We start from the raw sequence: 20,926 nt of genomic DNA on the forward strand, positions 1-20,926 counted from the left end.
GTGTGTGTGTGTGTGTGTGGGTGTGTGTGTGTGTGCGTGTGTGCGTGCACGCGCACATGTGTGAGAGAGGTTTAAACAAAATTAGAGACATATATTTAAAATCTCAACAAACTTTCATTTAAATGCAGTGGAAATATTTATGTATAAGATTAACAGATGATGAAAAATAGATATAAAACAATGTATTTAAAACTACCGAATCAAAACAATTTGTCATTGTTTTGATTCGGTAGTTTTAAATACATCATTTTATATCCACTTTTCATTATTTTATTTGATTTACTGTTGAACTTAACTTTTCATTTTAAACAACTTCTAAGGACAAATGTTGCAAATTAGTTAAGGTTATATTTGCATCATATAGTCTGGTATGAAGGCATTCCCTATCAAATTAGCAATAAAAAAAATTACAAAAAATATAATAAAACAAAACAAAATAAAGCATAATCTCTGATGATTTGATTTGTATTCACTCTCAGAGGAAAAAAAAGCTGAAATCAGTTTTATTATTTATTCTTAGCACTGTAKGAACATTTGCCTAATATTTTCAAATTGTTTAATCACCAATAATAAACTCTTAAACATATTTATTCATGCATCAATTAAAAGGATATTCAAAGTTTATAAAGTTGGGTTCTGTAAAGTTGTAGTCAGTATGTTACCTGATGTAGCTTTTTCAARCTTCCCAGTCTGCTCTACTCAAAACCCGCAAGACGTTTGTCATCTGCCAGGAATCTCTACAATTATAACTTTTATGATGGTGTTGGACGTGAGCTGTAGCAGAAAAATATTAACCTCAGTCAGGTAGTGGCGCCAAAAACACTGCAGATCAGGAAACAGGAGTCAAATTATGAGAAAAACAAGAAGAACAGCAATTTTTCTTTTTAAAGAGTGTAAAACAAACAACAAATTTCCTCATGAGAAATCACTTTCTTCTTTCTTTTTGGCACTTCTAACATTTTCTGGTCTTTCCTGAGAGTTTGTACTGAAAACTTAAAATATCTCTGTGGTATATTTAGCTTAGCTCAAATTAACTAACAAGACTGCGTGYYATTGCGCGATGTCCAAGCGTCGAAGCGCGTAAACGACCACGGAGACGGTTTGTAAAATCCTCCGCTCTCTGATCCGCCTCACTTTACAGAAGCAGAAATTAGTTCTCACAGAAAGGCTGYTCTACAGTTTGTGTGCAATAAAAGGACAAGTGAAACACTTGTTGCAAAACCAAAAGTGTCAAGAGCAAAAACATGATGTAAAATTAAAACAGTGCAAAAGCTGAGACAATGTTCCTCGAATCAAGTCAAAGCTGATTAAAATATGGCTTAAAGTGAATCTAACTCTGATCCACTCTGACTGGTTTCATAATCTTTTGCTCCTGAGTAAATCACCAGACAACCTTTCCACCTCAAACAGCTGGTTTGGACAGAGGGAAACCTCGGGTCGGCACCAGGGTCAAAGGTCAGACACATGAGCTGGAACTTGATGTGCAGTTGATTAAAATCTAAAGTCATTTTTAAGTGGACTCCACATTTAATGGGTTGCTAATGTAACCAGGCTGGAGTTGGATTAAGGTGGCATTATTTTTTGATCAGCCAGCAGACATGAAGGTGCCACTTCCCTTCAGAAGCACGTGAGGTCAGATGAGGACAAAGCTTAAAGTCTCAAAGTTCCTGAAAGAAAACATACATGTGGCTCCACATACACCTTTAGATTTAACTTCAGTACGTTTCACAGAATCTAATTGCTTTTATTTGAAATACAAAGGAACACAATTTCCACTGTTGTTAAAATGATAAAGTATTAGTGGTATCTTGTTATTGATTGGTTTTCTTTGATTGTGATACATGGATTCAAGTAAAAATATTGGGTTAACACTAAACTTAGTAATTGTTTTTTAAACATTACACATTTTTGCTATTCTTGTTTTTATAGACAAACCCAAATGTGTCAAGCTAATGTTAGCGGGTTAATGCTCTGTGTCGCTGTCTGGGTTCTTAATGTTTACTTGCTGGCTCTTCTTGTAGTCTCCACATTATTACTGTCCATGGTTTTTTCAACAGGAAATAATTTCGTACATCCATATTGGTACATTTTCAGTTGTATTATTATAAGTGATATATGTTCAATTAGGAAGGGCAGGCTGGAGAAAACTGAGGTTCTTCCAGCGGTTTCTCTCGCATTTTACCACAGGAATAGCATGATRGRAAATTTCAGCAGTTTTGGAAYCATAACTCAACCAACTGACTGCCGCAGCAGTGGCTCCTCCTCATCTCTGAGTGAAACGTCAAATGTCTGGTTTATCGCTATTTCTCACTTAGTTTCAACAAAAAGAAATTACTATGAATTATTTATGCAGTTGAAGCTTTACTTTGTTTTTCTGCAGCTGGTTTGATAGAAAAAGCCTCAGTTTGAGAACAGAAAAATCAACAATTCAAAGTGAATAAAAGACTTCAAATCAAATCTTTAAATAAGTGAAGAGGAAAAACATGTAAGATTTCAAGAAACATCAACAAGAAAGAGCTAGAGAGATTGACGTGTGTTAGATTGTTACAAAGAAAAAAACTGAAAAAACAAAACAAAGCAGAAAAAAGCTTCACTTCAAGCTGCGGTTATTGATGAAAATGTTGTTGCTTCATTGTTGGTGAAGAGTAAAGTGCAGATAAAGTTGGTGCTAAAAGCATGAAAAATGGTTTGTTTGTAACTGCAACACTCAAAAGACAAAGATCTCCACCAATTTTCTACTTACTTTATCTATCAATTAACATAATTAATTTTCTTTGTCTGTATGCATGGTTTTTAATTTTATTTTATTGAGATTTGTTGCACTTTACCTGTGCAACAAATCACAGGTAAAGTGTGATTTGTTGCACATTGTAGCAAGCAATATTATGTATTGCTTGCTACATAATATTTTTGTAGCAAGCAAAAATATTATGCAAAAATATGAAGGAAACTGTTTTACTCCTATTTAATGCAAAACAGAGAAAAATGCAAAAATCAGATTAAATTTGAAGTGATTAAAATTAAATTATATTACTGTAAAACATTTGTCTCTAAAAATGCTGATTGTTTTTGTTTGGGACGTTCAACACCAATCAAAAATCTTATTGTTCTTAAAGGGCCGGTTGAGTCAGAATCTATTGATAGAACCCATAAAACTGTTCAAGTATCAATAAATATCTGCTGGTTTCAATAAGTGTTCCTTAAAATGAAATAATGACTGAAGAACTTTTCAGTCCATTCAGAATTTCTTGATTGTTTTTGTGATTTTTTTTTATTAAAATCACAGATTTTGTGGTGTTTATTTAGAAATATTTGTATGGATTTTTCCTTTTTTACAATATTTGCACTAATGTAAGACGTTAAATGTGACTTTTTATTATTTACATCGATCAACTTCTACAACTTTACGTCAAGTAAAGCAATCCCTTAAGCACAATGTTTGTGGCCAATTTTGAGAAAAAAAATACAATAAAATCAGAAAAAATATTTGATTTTGTGGATTTACTAAACAGTGGAGGAGATTATTGATGTAAGTTGGAGTCTAGAGGGTCAGATAAAAAGCTACAGTGGGCCAGATTGGGCCCATTGGGCCTTGAGTTAGACACGTGTTCTACACTTATAGGTTCGAGGCTCATATTTCAGATTTATTTATGCATTTAAGCAGGAATGGAGCATATTAATGAACAAAAACACAATATTTGTAAACATGCTGGATTATAACCCAAGGTTTCTATCTGTTTGTCCCTCGGCACTCAGCAGGTTGATGCTAACCTTAATACATAAGACACTGGACATAAAATTATGTAAAACAATAAAACAAAAGGAAAACACAACTTACACACAATAAAAAAAAAAATGGGTGAAGCTCAGAGGGTGGAGCTTCACCCAACAGGTTTGGACCAATATATGTCCAAACCTGTTGGGTATTTTATGCATGACTGGTGCCAAAAGCGATATTGCACATATCAAACATGATTAAGAGTCAAAACATCAAAAAGATGTCTGCTAAAAAGCACATAATTTTCCCCAAATTATTGATGTTATTAATTATTTTAGACTGAAAAATGAAGTGCTGAAAGAACCCCCTTTTTTCCTTTCATTATTATTAATGAAAAAGGCCGAAGTCAAATCAGACCGAAGCTGTAAAAAGAAGAAAGTCGCAGCTCTGACACACGACCAGCTGCTCAGGAGTTTCCAGTTTGCTTTGACAGATGAGAGGCTTCAGGATGCAGACACCCGTATGATCACTTCTGAGAGGCTTTGGTGAAAATGGGAAAAACTGTGGCCCCTTTCAAAAGCGTTTAACCCTTTTCATAAAACTCAATAAGGCATGGATTCCTGAATGGACGTCATTTACGTCAGAGGATGCTTTGAACCTGAGAGGCACCCTTCGGTCAGTTAAAACATGGAAGGATGCTCGGAGTTTGACCTTTGGGGGCGGTTGTATTTGTGAAACAGTTTATTTCATTTTTCTTCTGCTATACATCATATTACCAGATTTTTATATAAGAAATGAATGAGATCTAAATATTATCATGCAAGCAATCAAACCTGTCTCACAAATGAAYATTTCTYAAAGTAGCTACATTTGCAGGTTTTCGTTCTCCTCTGGCGTTTTATGTTTCTTCGCCTSCGTTTGTATTGGGCCTCTGTTACCGTCAGGTCCCTACATAGAAACCGGTGAAACCACTTCCCTTCAGAAATCACTCAATTAGTAAATGCTGGCCATATGTGTGTAATTAAATCTTGTATCAGCTCAGCTGTTCTGCGAGGTTCACTTTCAGCAGGAGAGCCACACTTATGAGAATMTGTGCAAGACTTGAAAGTTGATAAAAAAAAAAAAACTCTTAATGTGGAAAGTTGGAGACATGAGATGAGGCAGCAAAAAGTAGATATATTGACTCCAAGGGGCTGAATACAAATGCAAACCTCACTTGACATTTTTATTTGAAGATCAATTCTGGATTAATGTGTATCATTTTTTCCCCACTTTRCAAGCATGCTTTCATTCATGTTGTCAATCTAAACAGCTGCATGTGGTTGAATTACAATGATAAATGTGGTAAATAATACTTTTTCAAGGCTATTTACTTTCACTAATTAAATATTACAGAWTTGTTTAGAGMAYATTTGTCAAACTCAAGGCCTGAGGGCCTAATGTGGCCCTCCATAGCTTTTTATAGGACCTTCAAAAGAGGTGTGTGCTTAAATATTACTCTATCAATCAAGTCAAATCAAATCAAATCAAGACAAGTGTTTTGTTGTTGACTTRCCATTCAGAAACCACTTGCTGCATTCTTGTTGGCTGTGCAGAAGGCTCCACTAATRCTTGTCAAATATGTACAGCTGTATAACTGTGCAACTGCTTGCAGTGTGAATAAAGTGTAAATGTTGGGCGTGGTCAGCAGAGACAAGAGGCAATAWAACATCTCATTCTGAAAGGAGCAGAACTGAAATCTCATTACCTAAGATTGATTTTGCGCAAAAAATKTGAAGAAAATGTTTAACCCATAGGCCTATCCTAACCTGTCCAAGGATGCATAGTAGGATAACAGTTTATTAAKGGGTTTTATCAGTACATTCTGTCACAATCGCCCTTTGAGGACATTGATGATCTGGATTAGACCCAAAATGAAAATGAGTTTGACACCACTGGTCTAGAGGAAATGTAATTCATAGGAGGCTGGAAAATGTGATTAACTCTCCAACTTCTTCACATCCAGGAAGGAGATCCTGCAGGAATACTTTGACATCTCCACCCTCCTCCAGCAGGAAGTGGTGAATGTCCACAGGGAGATGTCATCTGCCCTCATCGCCATCGATCCGCACAGAGAGTACGAGAGCTTCACCCAGCAGAACCGGTACAAAGAAGCAAAACTTTTGCAGAGTAAAGGTCACGATGCTCTAATGGAAGTGCAGCTGTTGAGTCCGTGTTTCTGATCTCAGGTCCGTCGGGGAGATCCCTGTTTGTGTAGACTTTGACTGCAGCCTCCTGGAGGACACAGAGCAGCTGAAGCCCAAAGAGATCGAGCTGAATGACCTCACCTTGGAGACGATCCAGCACAAGTGAGAACAATGAGATAGCAAAGGCCCAGTTTCCTCTGTTAATATCTCAATGACTTCCTCTTCTTCTTTTCTGTCTGTATGTCCTTTAAACACTCCCTGTACTTCCCCCTCACGGTGCTTCTGCTCTTAGGCTGACTGCGATCGAAGAGGAGCTCCTGGCCCTGGCTCGGTCTCTGGGCTCTCAGCAGACGTCTGTGGAGCAGCTGGAGCTGGAGCTRGAGAACGAGGTGGACGGAGACAAAAAAGGCCAGAGGTGAAGAGAGAGCAGGGCTGCTGCRTTCACACAATGGAGGAAACGATCTTTGGGAGCTCTGGTGGCAAATTGCTGAAATTTTGCTCCCGCGTTGCCTCTGTGTGCAGTCCTGAGTGACTGCTAATAGGCGGCCTGGTCTCAAGAGGCTGCAAGCACCTTATTAATAATAATAAGGCAGTAATATGCATGGAGTTMTGAATCCYGGTCTCCTCGTTTTTCTTGGTTGACAAGCCTGTCCAGAGGTGTCACAGGTTTGATCCAGTCATTAATTAGCTCCTGAAGGACAAGAGGAAACAGAGTGTTTATCTGCAAAACTCTGACAATCATTACAGAAAGCCAGGAAGCACATATGGTGTTTTCAAGGTGTTTTTTAGGTAAGYGGAGGTCGCGCTGCCCTCTGGTGACATTTTCACAGAAGCATTTTGTAAACCAGCAGGAAAAGCTGTTTCAAGCTGACCTGCTGTGACCTTTTCGAAGCTGTCAGGCTTAATGTTCCCCTTCAGACTCCACAGCAATTCAGTTCAGCTCATTTCTCTTGAAACAATTCACAAACAATGTCACCTCAAGACTGGGAAATACAGTTCAGGGAAGAGCTGGTTTAACAGATGCTTCACTGTTTTCAGCACATGGCAAATAATTTACTAGCAGCTGAAGTGAAGTAACATGCATGGATGCTGCTGGTTGTGTGTATTTGGATGATCGTCAGTCAGAAAGAGGAAGAGCAGAATGTCAACCATTAAGTTACTGCGGCTCATGAAAAGGGCGTACCTACATTATTCATATCTGAAACCTAAAATCTTATCTGATCTGCTCTCGGCAGTTCTGTTAACCCTTTTCAGAAAGTTTCCTCTCTGGTGGTCTGTCGATTTTCATCCTCTCTGGATGTTAGCTTGCATATTAAAGCATTCCTAATTTTAAATTTACATTCTCCATCCACATTTGTCCTGATTCTTGTCAGTTAGAAACCAACGGAAAACAATCGTATCCATCTTAAAAAGAGACCCATTATCTTCCTTGAATAGGTTTGGATACGTTTGTGTGCTATACAAAACATGTTCATGACATTTTTTACACAAAATCATTCAGAGATGATGATATTTTAGTCTGATCAGTTCTGTCCATTTGGATCTCCAGTCAGAAKGAGCTGTTTTATGGCCTCTTGTCTCTTTAAATCCCAATAAGCCTCTGCTGACCGCGCCCCCCAACTCAGCGTTTACACTCACTTGAAAACGGTTGCAAAGAGATGCGTAATTATACAACCACAAATGTTTGAAAAGCAGAAGTGGGGCCTCCTGTACAACCAACAATAATGTAGCAAGTGATTTCTGTGTGGTAACCCAACAAGAAAACATTTGTCTCATCCAGCAGCCATTGTACAGTCCATACAGTGGTAAAACCAGCTGACCAAACGTCCTGTGGCTTTGCCAGGTGATGGGGCTGGGTTCAGCGGGGGTTGCTGGGTAACAGTTATTTAACAATCTGGAGGTTTTTGAAGAGCTAATTTTCCAGATACCATAAAACCAGGAAATGGCTTTTAGGTCCTATTTAAAGCACACCAATGGAAGCCTTCAACTAAGGTTGAGMCACAAGCTGATCAGGAAGTAGGCAGATGTATCTTTGAAATGACATGTCTRTAGGCCCATGATTATCATAAAAGACAAGACGAAATCTCTGGCTAAACTGTTAACCGGTAGCTTTGCTCACCACACAGACCAACACAAATCACTTCGCTGCAGCTGCTGAAATCAGATCAACAGCTGCTGAAAATAACCATTCTGGCATCAGCATCCCCAGGACGGATGCAGATAGGAGATATTTCAGGTTGAGCTGTCGACCAACAATAAAGACAGATAAACACATAAAGTGCTTAATTTTGTTTTTTAGTMAAATTAAATTATAGATTTTTCTAAAATRTTTGATCTGAAGTTGTTCTGCTCAACGTAWTTTTCCCAACTTTTATATCAAATTGAGAAATTTCATTAAAATCCAGAAACTTGTTTTCYGGAAGCCCCTCAAGAATTTCACAACACAAACAACCTCAGCGATCAAAAGCAACACCTACGTGCAACTCAGGATGTTTTTGTGGCCTGAAACCTGTGGCTGTTGYGCATGTTTCTAATTAGTTTCATGGACCATCACAGCTGACTGAGGTGCAGGTAGTAAACTTCAGGATGCACTAAATAAATAAAAAAAATAATAATAATTTATGTTTTCTCTCCTCAGGGTTTATCAGTTCAGCAAGAGACATGCAATGGAGGAGTGCAGACAGCAGGTTGCTCTGTCTCAGGGTATAAAAGCCAAACTGGAGGTTCAAAGACTTCTTCTAAAGGAGAAACTGGACCAGCTGGGCTTCAGAGAACCTCCACAGGCCCTCAGGCTGGACATGGACTCTGTTTCGCTTTTATCCAGCACAAGCAATGTATGTTCCCCCTGCTGCAGACTTTTTCTGGTTTCCCTTTTCCTCAGTTGTTGTCAGTTCTTTGAAGCAGGCCAGTAAACAGGCGTCTTGTGTAACACCTCACTGAAAGTGACTGGGTGTTTTCGGTGGAGAAGAACTACCGACATTTGGTTTTAAAATGAGACAGTGTTGATGTGGCACAGAGAAAGTTTCAAATCAAGTTGAAGCTGTAAGTTTTGTATAAATAATTAAATAAAAAACTAACATGGAATAGAAATGAGGACCACTTCAAAACCAGAGTCTGAAASTTTTAGAAATAAAATTTYAGRAAAAAATTCAAAACAAAAACAAATTGTAACCTTTGCTGGGAGGCAGATATGCTGGATGTTTTCACCTCTTTCYATTTCTATATAGATTTACCAGGTTACAGATCCCAAACATCGGTCTAGTTAAAGTAATCCTTAAACTATTTTCCTTTGACTACGCCTTGAATTCACATRGTTCTGTTATTTTTCTTTTAAAAGTTGCATAACTTGTCAATGTTGGTGGTCGGACAACCCAGAAATATTTGTCTCCACTGATTTAAATGAGAGAAATCTTTGTATTTTTTTTTTATTTTCAAATTATATTCAGAGTACCAAGGACACTGTTCAAACTTTAGTGCTTGCAGCATAACGAAACAAAATATGTTCTGAAATGGTTACTCATTCGGTTACATTATGAGAGAAACTGAAAGCAACATGAGACGTAGAAAATAACAATTAAAGCAAATGTTTTCTTTTGATCACCTTTTGTTTGTTGCATAAAACTTTACAGTTTACATTATATTCACCTTGATGTTTTGCTCTGTTATTTTTAGGACAATGTTCAAACTTTGGGTAAAATCCTCGTGGACGGGATCATAAACAACCTGAGCAACCTGTTCAGACACAAATCTGAGGTAAGATGGTATTAATATTTCATTAAGCTGCTTATGCAGGGAACAATAGTTGACGTGGACAAATATTTCCCCAAGGAAATTAAAATTATTCTCATTCCAATTCAGATCAGTCCAACAAGCCGAGTGTTTATGAAGTAAGGAATAAAACGTTCCTTACTTCTGAAAGGTAATAAAAATTACCACATTTTGGTAACATCTTACAAATAAGGGCCAGAAAAACAATTTTTGTTGCACAGAAACTAATTAGGAATTATGAACTGATCATTGGCTTATCAGGATGATCTCATTAAATTAAAAAGGCCAATATCAGTCAGTAACTGATTATGAGATGAGCCAGGGATACATGTGAGACTGATTACTAATTAATGTTTCATTGATTATGAGCTCCTGCTGAAGTTTCCCTTATTTACAGAAATATGAGCAGTAGTTTGTGATTAGTGTAAACTACCTGACCAAACTGTTAATCAAATACAAACCGRATTCCAAAAATGTTGGGACACTAAACAAATTGTGAATAAAAACTGAATACAATGATGTGGAAATGGCCAATGTCAACATTTTATTCGTAATAGAACATAGATGGCGGTTCAAAAGTTAAATATGAGTAAATGTAACATTTTAAAGGAAAAATATGTTGATTCAAAATTTCACAGTGTCTACAAATCCAAAAAAAGTTGGGACAAGTAGCAATAAGTGCCTGGCAAAAGGAAATTGAACATATAACAAACAGCTGGAAGACCAATTAACACTAATTAGGTCAATTGACAACATGATTGGGTATAAAAAGAGCTTCTTAGAGTGTCAGTGTCTTTCTGAAGCCAAGATGGTAGAGGATAACCAATTCCACCATTGTTGCGCAGAAAGATAGTGCAGCAATACCAGAATGGTGTTACCCAGCGTAAAATAGCAAAGACTTTTAAGTTATCATCATCAACCGTGCATAACATCGTCAAAAGATTCTGAGAATCTGGAACAATCGCTGTGCGTAAGGGTCAAGACCGTAAAACTCTACTGGATGCTCGTGATCTCTGGGCCCTTAAACGTCACTGCACCTCAAACAGGAATGCCGCTGTCAAGGGAATAACAGCATGGGCTCAGGAATACTTCCAGAAAGCATCGTCAGTGAACACATTCCACCGTGCCATCCGCCGCTGCCAGCTGAAACTCTACAGTGCAAAGAGGAAGCCATTTCTAAGCTCCACAAGCTCAGCCGTTTGCACTGGGCCAGGAGCCATTTAAAATGGAGTGAAGCAAAATGGACGACTGCTCTGTGGTCAGATGAGTCACGATTTGAAGTTCTTTATGGAGCACTGGGACGCCATGTCATCCAGAGAGGACAAGGATAACCCAAGTTGTTATCAACGCTCCGTTCAGAAGCTGCATCACTGATGGTCTTTTTTGGAATCCGGTTTGTATTTGTCATCTAAATAAAATATTCTGAGAAGTTCATTTATTTACTAGGTTATTTATTAGATAATGTGTTCATTCAAAGAAAAACGAGCTCAATGGCGGYAAAAGCAACAAAAACTACAGCAAACAAACCACAATGCCCAGCTRAAAACATGAATGAGAAATTTASGTCATAAAGTTTATAACTGCAGCTCACCTGTTAGGTGAGACCTGGTTATATAGATTGCATAAGAATTAAGGAAGTGTGATATTAACTTTTTGGTCTTATCTGCAGGAAATGGAGGCCATGATGGTTTTAATACATTTTAAATGAATCATCGTTGTAGGTTTTTTACACAAGACGGTAGAAACATGCAAAGAGTAAAATAAAGCTTGAAAAAAATAATTGTTGGATTTTTATGATTAAAAGCCAAGTATCCTATGTTATKTTATGTTATATTAGAGATATGCTTTTGCAACCAAAGTCYAGTTTTCTGCTTATTAGAAAACTGGASATTTTCCTAATATTTTATAATATTATGTTATAATTTTATAATATAATAATCTATAATTATTTTATATTATGCTAAAAATAATAAAATAGGGCAATTTATTATTATTATTATTATTTTGTTTCTTGTTAAATTCTGTTACATGTTTATTTGTGGAGCTGATTACTCTTTAACTCATAGTTTTGGTTACAGCTTTATATAACTATATTATGAGTGAAGGACATTTGTTCCTGCTGAAGGTGATGTCCCTTCCTTTCTGGTCCTACCTGAGTCCAGGTTGACTGCAGGGTCTGTTTTTGACTCCCCAAACCTCGCAGTGCAACAAACAATAAATCACTCTGCTGACGCCGTGTCAGGGTTTCAGAGGACATCCTGTGGGTTTAACGTGCTCTGACTCCACGCTGCACGGACATTTTAAGGTCAACTGCTTTCAAAGTTCTGCTCGACCCAAATTCAGCTCTATTCCACAATCAGCAAGTTTACGTTTAAAATGCTGAGAAACACACCGACGGGGGCGGAAAGTTCAAATGGGGAAAATGCTGTGATATTTAAAATGCTGCACCTGAAGTGGAAAATGTAATTTCTGAGTGAGCCGCTCCTTCTTCTCTATGTCACATCACTCTGGAGCCCGACAGGCATGCACGGACGGTGGAGTGCTCAGACTTTTAAGTTTTATAGCGTCTCGACTGAAGTGTCTTCAAATAATCTCTCCCAGATCTCTGCACCWCCTCTGTCTCTTTTTATTTTCCTAAGACTCCTGCCAGCACCAGTAAAGATCCCATCTTCCTGTCTTCCTCCTCCTCCTGCTTCCAGGTTCACCAAGTCCAGGAAGTGGACCGGCCCCTGTCTCAGCAGGACTGGTACCACGGAGCCATTCCTCGGCTGGAGGTGCAGCAGCTGCTCCAGAACGAGGGAGACTTTCTGGTGAGGAAGAGTCAGGAAAAGCAGGTGTATGTCATCTCTGTGCAGTGGGAAGGATTGTGCAAGCACTTCCTCATTCAGTACAYGGATGTAAGTAAACCTTTCTAWGAGYGCAGCTCGCATTTCACTTTCTTGCATCACTCCATCCTCAATTAATATTGCATTCTATTTTTTTTTAAGAATACAGTTTTTTWWWWYYTYMAAARKTTTKGRAAARRWKKTTTTTTTTTTCRTTTTTTAATGTAAATAAAAACTATGCAAGCATTTTAGCAACTATGTAGTTTTCCCCAGCTTGGGTATTTATCCTGCTAATTCAACACCAACTGTATACAAGAACACATCAGTTCAGCTAATATAACAATTAAAAACAGCAYTTTCATAGAGTGTTTCTCTTTATGTCAGKAAGGTTTCTTCTGAACTTGTTTCCATGTGTGTCAGTAGAATTTGTACCGTCTGGATGGAGAAGGTTTCCACAGCATCCCAAAGCTTATCAATCACCTGCAGTCGTCTCGTCTACCTGTCACCAAAAAATCAGAGGCCATCCTGAAGAAACCAATACTRAAAGTAAAACCGTGACTCACATTATTTTCATAACTTTGCTTATCTAATACACTTTATGCTCATAATTATCACCTGATGTTATCTATGTGGTCTGGTTTGTGGCGATCCGCTCTGGTTATCTGTCCGAGCTGCAACACGAACTATGTTGCTTTCTCACCGCTCAAGCTTCAGAGGGTTGTTACTTCAATTAAATCGATGAATCCAGTAGTTTTATTATCCAAGKGCAAAATATGTTCAGACTGATTTTGGCAGATGATAAGAAATCTGTCTATCTAAGATTAGGTTTGCAGGTTTTTATATTTCCATTTGGGTCTCTATTCTTCTGAAAACAGCCCAAGTGCTTAAAAACCACCCAGCTGTTTTTTTGGGCAATATTGTTTGTTTTTTGGTGTCTTTAAAATGAACCGTGTCAAAAACTTATTGGYAGCCGTTCCACAGTTACCTAGCAACCCAAGAGGGGCTCCAGCAAATTTGGTCAACTGGCTTTACCGATGTGTGCGTTGCACAATTGCAACTGCATAATTGTTGGTTGAGTAGGAGGCTCTACTCCTGCTTTTCAAAGATGTACCTTTGTATAATTCATCTGTTTACAGAAAATGTTCATGTGTGAGTGTAATCGTTGAGTCAGGAGGCGTGTCCAGCAGCAGCTTATTTGCATTTAAAGTGACAGGAGGCCCTAAAACAGCCCATTCTGAAAGGAGCTGAAAATAGGCAGAATTGAGCAGAATGAAATGTCATAATCTAAGAATGATTTTGTGCAAAAGACCTATCCTAACCTGTTCGAGGAAGCATAGTAGGTCACCTTTAAGGTCCAAAGCTTGACATATAAAAATCTTAACTTCCGCCCCTATTAAATTTCTTCCCAAATAATCACCATTCCGCTTTGTAACCTGCTGCTGTCACAGAGTAACACAGCCTCTCCTTTGGTTTCCAACCCCTGCAGGATAAATGGGTGCTTGAACACGACGACATTRTCTTGGGCCCCCTCATTGGAAAGGTGAGTAAGTCTCACATCTACTGGCAGAAACACTGAAGTGATGTGAGAGAAATCTTTACTTCAACATTGTTTTCAAGTAAAAAAGTGATGTAAAAAAWTTTTACCTACATTTTCAAGTTTAGCTGTGACACAGCTGCCCCTCTGTGGTTTTCCTCTGAAGTGTTCCTCTTAATGATGCCTGTTTTGGTGTTTCTGCTGCTTCAGCTCAGATTTCTGAGCTTTCTGTCTCTAGAAAGTTCTTTTTAATTTCAGCGTCACTTGGGAGTTAATTTCTGCACAGCAGGAAGACTGTTGATGTTGACTGCTTTTGCTTAAATTTAAACTGCTTCGGGGGGAAACACCTCAACGGTCCCACTTGATTATGTTTGCTGGCTACAGGTCGGCAACACTGCTGGGTATAAAATGTACAACACTGAAAGCCTGGAGAAAAGTTAACTCATCTGTGAAACACTAAACCTTCAAGCTGTTTTGTAATCTAAAAGTAAAATTTTCATTGCACTGTTTGTGTTAGATAGCAAATATTGATGGATGTATTGATGTAAGGCAAAACCAGTGGGGGGTTGTAAGGAGGGATATTAAAAACTGATTTTAACYGCGAGTATGGAGAGTAAAACATGAAAATCTCTGCAGCAGGTCAAGAACACTTACTGCATCTGCTCAGTTGCAAGCCCAATTTAAATCCTCATGAAGGAGGAAAAAGTAATTTAAGATCCTTAAACGACACAGCCTTTCTTTGGTTTCATTTAATCTGCTGTTAAGTTTTAGATTCCTTTGGGAAATCAGGGCTGCTGCGTCCTCAGGGCTGAAGAGAGAAAGGAAGAGCTTCTTATCAGGACATGGATAGAAATCAGTGCAGGATATCGTGTTAGGATCTGAACTATTAATACCTTATTACATTCATATAGTTGAAGTCATGGGAAAAAAATCTCAACCAAGATCAGATTTAGTCAAAATAGCTTGAATTAGTCATTTAAGCCTCTTTTTTTTCTCGATATTGCTGAAGTTCTCAGACATTTATATGTGCAAAGCTCACTGAAGGTCTCACCACATATCAGTCTTGTTTAGATCTGGTCTGGGTTGCAGAGCGCTCATGTTCTGTGAGAAGAAAATTTGTGTTGTGTTTGCTTTCTGCAAAAGATGCTGCAGTGCATTAGGACCAAATATTTCTACTGTAGTCTAATCTTTTCTTATTGCATTTTTCCAGAAGCCTTGGGATTCATGCGACTTTGCAACATGCTGTCAGTTTCTTCTTTCAGCCCTTTCATTTCAAACAATCCAAACTTGTTCAGTCTTTTTCTGAATTAACTCATGTTTAAGATAGTTTTGATTTTTAAAATAGGATACTGTAAAAGGCCTTTAGAGTCTGAGATGCAACTTTTGGATTTTAATGCTGTTTCTCAGCTGAACACAGTCATTAGACAAAATTAAGATCAATTTTCCTTTTAAAGCAACATAATTTAGTCTCATTAAATCACCAAAAATAAAGTGCTGTTATTAGAGGAGGTGATGCAACACATGTCTTGCTAAGCTCTATATCAACACTAGGTTTTATTTTTTTTTATTCCACACAACTTCCCACTTTTTGTAATGACTTCATACATGGCATTAAAGATTAGAAACGTTTGACTCTTTCAGTATTAAGGCTGAACGACAGCTAAGATGCTGCACAATTTTGCAAAATACMATTTCTTTAGTCCAAAACTCTGAGATGTGATAATTAAATAGTTWMAATTTTCTGCACAAACTACAGAATAACCCAAAAACTCACCAAGAACACAAAGATACACAGAACAAGATGCAATTGCAATAAATGAAGACTATATCTGTGTTAGGACAACAAATGTGCTCAAAACCTTGGCAATATTCCACTAATGTTGAAAAAGCACAATTTCACAATTGCAGTGTTTCTATTAAGTAAGAAACGCAAATAAAATCACATGTGAATTAGTTTGTTCAAGCAATAAGTCCTTAAAATCATGCTGGACCATCATCCTCACCAGTGGCAACGTCTAGTGGTTGATCACGTGATTCGTGTGATGAGAAAAAAACATTTTCATTGCAGTTTTACAAAATACACAAATTTCAATATGGTAAACAAACAAATAACCACCTCAAAATTAAGTCAATTTATTTTTGACATGTCAAATTGTGGAATTATATGGTTAAAGGAAACACGGTGTCAGAAGTCTGTGATAGAATGAAACAAATCTTGAAGGAGCTTCATAAATGTTTAAAAATGTCTCTGCAGGGCAACTTTGGAGAGGTGTACAGYGGCCGTTTACGCTCTGATAACACTCCTGTAGCTGTGAAGTCCTGCAAAGAGAATCTGGCTCCAGAGCATAAGAGCAAGTTCCTGATGGAGGCCAGGTCAGTGTGTCTCCAAACACACACACACACACACGCACGCCCACACGCACACACACGCGCACACACAGATCAATCAGCAGCAAAGTCTCTGAGACGTCCTTGTATCCTGCAGGATCCTGAAGCAGTACAACCATCCGAACATCGTAAAGCTGATCGGCGTCTGCACACAGAAACAGCCCATCTACATCATCATGGAGCTCGTTTCAGGTGAACACCATCTCCATCTTTAGCTCCATCCACTCAGCTGCATCATTCACTCTCTGTTTTAAACGTTTCCAGGCGGGGATTTCCTCTCTTTCCTGCGGACCGAGGGTCACAGTTTGACGCCTAAGATGTTGGTCAAAATGACGGAAAATGTAGCAGCAGGAATGGAGTACCTGGAGAGTAAGAAGTGCATCCACAGGTTGGTGGCGATGTGTTTTACTGATAAAATAAATCACCAAAAAATCCTTCTTGTGTCTTTGTACAGTGAGTTTTATTTTCGCACTTTTTTCCAACTAGGAAAAACTTGTGAAACTTTTAAAGCAAGGCTGTTAATTAGTTTAGTTTTCTTACAAAAGCAGCGCTGATGATGAAAGATTTAAGGCAAGATCTTCATTTAGCCAAAAGGAAATGTCGTTCCAATAAATGAAAGGCAAAACTAATATTTCACACGACTCACAAAGCTTAAGGAACGTATAATCAACCGTAACAACTAACATGCATTCAAACAGAAAAAACTGCATCCATGTAAAAGAGTTGTGGGGTGCTGAATGCCGCCACTGAATGCAAAAACAAAAAACAAAATTTTTTTTTTTATTATTTAGAATAATAAAAAGGTTGAATTTTAAAGGCATCACATCTTGGAGGCATTCATGTGACCTCTGTAACCTTTTCAGTAGAATGGATTTTGGCCATTTTAACTGCTTTCATTCCTTGTTTGAGGGGACCTCCTGCAAAGTCACTGAGGTGAAGCTTTTAACCTTTGGAGTGCTGCCAGTCGTCTCCAGGTCATCATTCGTCTTTTTCTTCTCTGCCAACTGGTTCTTGCTCAGTCTGAGTGTGTGGGTTAGAGCTGCTGAAGGCTTAGTGTGAAACTTTAGGAATGGAGCGTTGTCCATGTTTATTGCATGTTCCATTGATTTTACAGAGATGAGAAAGTTTTCCTGCAGCCCAGCACCCTGAAACCATCCTTGACCTCACTCAGTGCTTCACAGCAGTGGTTTCCCACTGCAGCTTTCATCCGACAACAWGCACACAGAAGTGTCTGAACCAGGGATTTCGCTTAGTCTCTGCTCCAGCCATCATCCCTCCAGTGCAGTTTTTTTTCTTTCCCTTTTTGTTTAGCTGATTCCTTTTGTGAATCTATAACGTGCAAGAGCGGCCGTTTTTGAGCTGATACCAACCGGAATGTCAGGAATGGATAGTTGAGCTTGAACAGCAAAGCTGTCACACTCAGAGAAACTCAGCCACTGCAGAGGAAATGAGTCGGCGCTGCTGCTGCAGGGAAGGTTAGAGTGGGGTGATTCAAAGCAATGGCCTCCTGTGCTCCAGCTACGGAGTGCTGGAAAAAAAAATGTTTGTTCCCTTTGTGATTTCTTTTTGCACTTTGAGTGTTTCAGAACATCAAAAACAACACAAGTAAACACAAAATGCAGTTTTTTAAATGAAGGTGTTTATTATTAGGGAAAGAATGATCCAAAAGTTGTAGTGGTTTATTTCTGTCTCTAGCCACACCTGCACCACTGCTCTCAGTGAAGACTGCCTGAAAAAGTGAAGTACACTCTCAAAAGCTAGACATCATGCCTAGATCACCAAAAAATTAGGAGCAAGTAAAGAAGGTAATTGAGAACTATCAGTCTGGAAAGTAATTTCTAAAACTTTTGCACAATACGAACCACAGTGAGAGCCATTATCCACAAATGGCAAAAACATGGAACAGTGGTGAACTTTCCAGGATCGGCTGGCCAACAGAAGTTAAGAGCACAGTGACGACTCATCCAAGAGATCACAAAAAAATCCCAAAACAGCATCCAAAGAACTGAAGGTCTCACTTGCCCTAGTTTAGGTCAAAGTTCATGTCAGAGTTCATGTCTTCACCAAAGGAAAGAGGCAGAAATGGCCTGAATGACAGAGTTTCAAAACAAAAACCTCAAGGTCATTACAGCTCGTCTCAGAAAACATCTTGATGRTTCCCAGGRCTTTTAGGAAAATATTCTGTGGACTCACGRGAAAAAAAGTTTAACTCTTTAGATTTCCATAGCACTGAGATCAGGACATCAACTCCAAAACATTGATTTTGTTTCCTTWAGACRATTTGTAACAAGATTTCGTCTATGCTTAAAGTCGTTATTCGTTTAGAAAATCCATGTGTTCTTAAACAGTAACTTYGCGGCTGATATTTTGAGATATTGCTTCACTTTTTCAATTTAATGTTCTTCCTCCATGGAGCCATCTTTTGTAAAGTGCACCAGTCCCTCCTGCAGTAAAACACTCCCATAACATGATGCTGCCAACCCGACTCTTAATACTTGGGATGATGTTTTCAGCCTCGCAAATGTAACRAAGATAAAGCTGTCCAAACAATTAAAATTTTTATTTTTTCAGATTACACAGCATGTCTACAGAAATTAAAATCTTCGTTGCTCAATGCATTTGCAAATCTGGCGTTTTAGAAAGACTTCCTGCTGAGTGGCCTTTCAACCAACAGGATTTCTCTCACTGTAGATCCGGGTTTCCCAATTTGAGCACAGAAACACCAAAAGCAGAACRYGAGAGAAATAAAAGTTAATTGTTTTATAATTTTCACCCATAACCTTTATGTTAATGTTGAGTGTTGGAAATATTCCAGAGAACAAGAGCAGCTCAAGCTCCTCTGATGTGGACTGACATATAAGCCCTTAAATTAGCACACAGACATCATCAAACTGTTAACTTTCCTCACAACACTTCCCCATGTGTTGTCATGACAGTTTTAAAAACAGGAATAAAGGAATTTCCTCAAACAAAATGTGAGAACTCATCTGTGACTCATTGCCGTAAGCGTAATTTAATGGCACAAGCATTCAGTTCTGCATTGGATTAAACTGAAAAGACAGAATTGTTCAAGGAAACTTAATGTAAACAGTCAAGATCTTAAAAAGTAAAACTTGAATTATTCAAACAGGAAGAGACGACTTTAAATATGTCAGCAAAAGTAGTAAGAAACAAACCTGCAAATGTTTAAATGCAGTCAACTCAATATGTCACTAATTTTCATAATATTCRAMGTTTTTTGCTATTGTTTTGCTCTYGCCATTTTATTCCTGCACTTGATTCAGGAGACAGATTGAGCCTATAATAGATGCCAAAGCCAACGTGTCGACCAGATTCAGCAGATGGGAACAATTTGCACCAATTTTTTTATTGTTCACCCAAAAATAGAGCAGAAGTGATCAAAGAAGGAGAAGAAAATGAAAATTATAATATAATTTTTCTCTAATTTTCAGGGAACTCCAAGTCCTGACCTGATTAGGTTTTCTTCAGAGCTTTAAGAGCAACATCGGGTCTCACTAATGCTGCTAAATCAATGTGATGCTGCGGATTGAAAAAGGCAGGAATGATGCAACTATTTTACTCATTTGGAGATAAAAATTAAATATGCATGACATTTCAGGAGTCCGTGGTAACTTATAACTGTATCAGACTGCAAAACAAGCAGCCTTGTTTTGCAGTTATGTTAATTTAACATATCTTTGTTTTCTGAGAGTTTCTATTTTTACAATTGTGATTATTTATCTCTGCAKCTGAAGAGTCTGTTTTCTTCACAATCATAAACTTTTATTTTTGGTATTTTAAAAAGCATTTTAAGAATGTAGACAATTTATTGAATTAGAAACATTATTTGCATCTAGCATAGAGGAGAGGATGCATTTTACCCTCTGCAGCATCCATGATTTGATATGTTTTTCCACACATTTATTTTTCTTTCCAGCATCACAATTCTCACTGCCTTTCAGAAAAGTTTATTTTTTATTGCAAACATATCTGTTCTTTTGGAACTGTTTGCTTTATTTTATATAAATATGAACAAAAACATGCAGAATTTCCCCAACTTTCCTCTTGAAAGGTAATCAGACTTCCTGCAGAGAAAGGCTTTTTCACAATGATGTTAGGAGCGGCTCTGCATCTTCATTCCAGGAAAGATGTTATTTTATTCTGTTAGCAGAATGTGTTTGTTCTCATTTGTGAGCTAATTGAGAAAAGTCCCATTATCTCTAGTTTGACTGCGCACAGATTTAACAGGTTCTTTATTCAGACTTGAAATGTCCTTGTAGCTCGTTTGAAAAAACCCCCTGAAAAGTAGAGATAAATTCAATAGAAAATTTCTGAAAACAAGAAAATTCTGGAGAGTTAAACAGTGCACTGCAAAAAGTCCCCTTTCAAAAACAAGAAAAAAAAGTACAAAAATAGGGTATAATTTTCTTAAAATAAGAAAAATTATCTGCCAACAGAACAAGAAAATTTATCTTGTCAAGATTTTCTAAAACAAGAAAAAATATCT

General features: G+C 37.8%; 1 protein-coding gene across 1 annotated transcript in view; it reads left to right on the forward strand.

Moving 5' to 3' along the window:
• Nucleotides 1-20,926, forward strand: part of fes (FES proto-oncogene, tyrosine kinase) — a 33,326-nt gene that overhangs the window by 7,699 nt on the left and 4,701 nt on the right. The window contains exons 5-15 of the mRNA XM_008405442.2: nt 5,724-5,861; nt 5,947-6,066; nt 6,197-6,319; nt 8,543-8,738; nt 9,577-9,657; nt 12,372-12,569; nt 12,921-13,043; nt 13,984-14,037; nt 16,286-16,404; nt 16,517-16,611; nt 16,684-16,807. Coding sequence (XP_008403664.1) covers nt 5,724-5,861; nt 5,947-6,066; nt 6,197-6,319; nt 8,543-8,738; nt 9,577-9,657; nt 12,372-12,569; nt 12,921-13,043; nt 13,984-14,037; nt 16,286-16,404; nt 16,517-16,611; nt 16,684-16,807 — 1,371 coding nt within the window. The remainder of the gene's footprint in view (nt 1-5,723; nt 5,862-5,946; nt 6,067-6,196; nt 6,320-8,542; nt 8,739-9,576; nt 9,658-12,371; nt 12,570-12,920; nt 13,044-13,983; nt 14,038-16,285; nt 16,405-16,516; nt 16,612-16,683; nt 16,808-20,926) is intronic.

This window comes from Poecilia reticulata, linkage group LG3 (genome assembly GCF_000633615.1).
Source record: "Poecilia reticulata strain Guanapo linkage group LG3, Guppy_female_1.0+MT, whole genome shotgun sequence".
Lineage (NCBI taxonomy): Eukaryota > Metazoa > Chordata > Actinopteri > Cyprinodontiformes > Poeciliidae > Poecilia > Poecilia reticulata.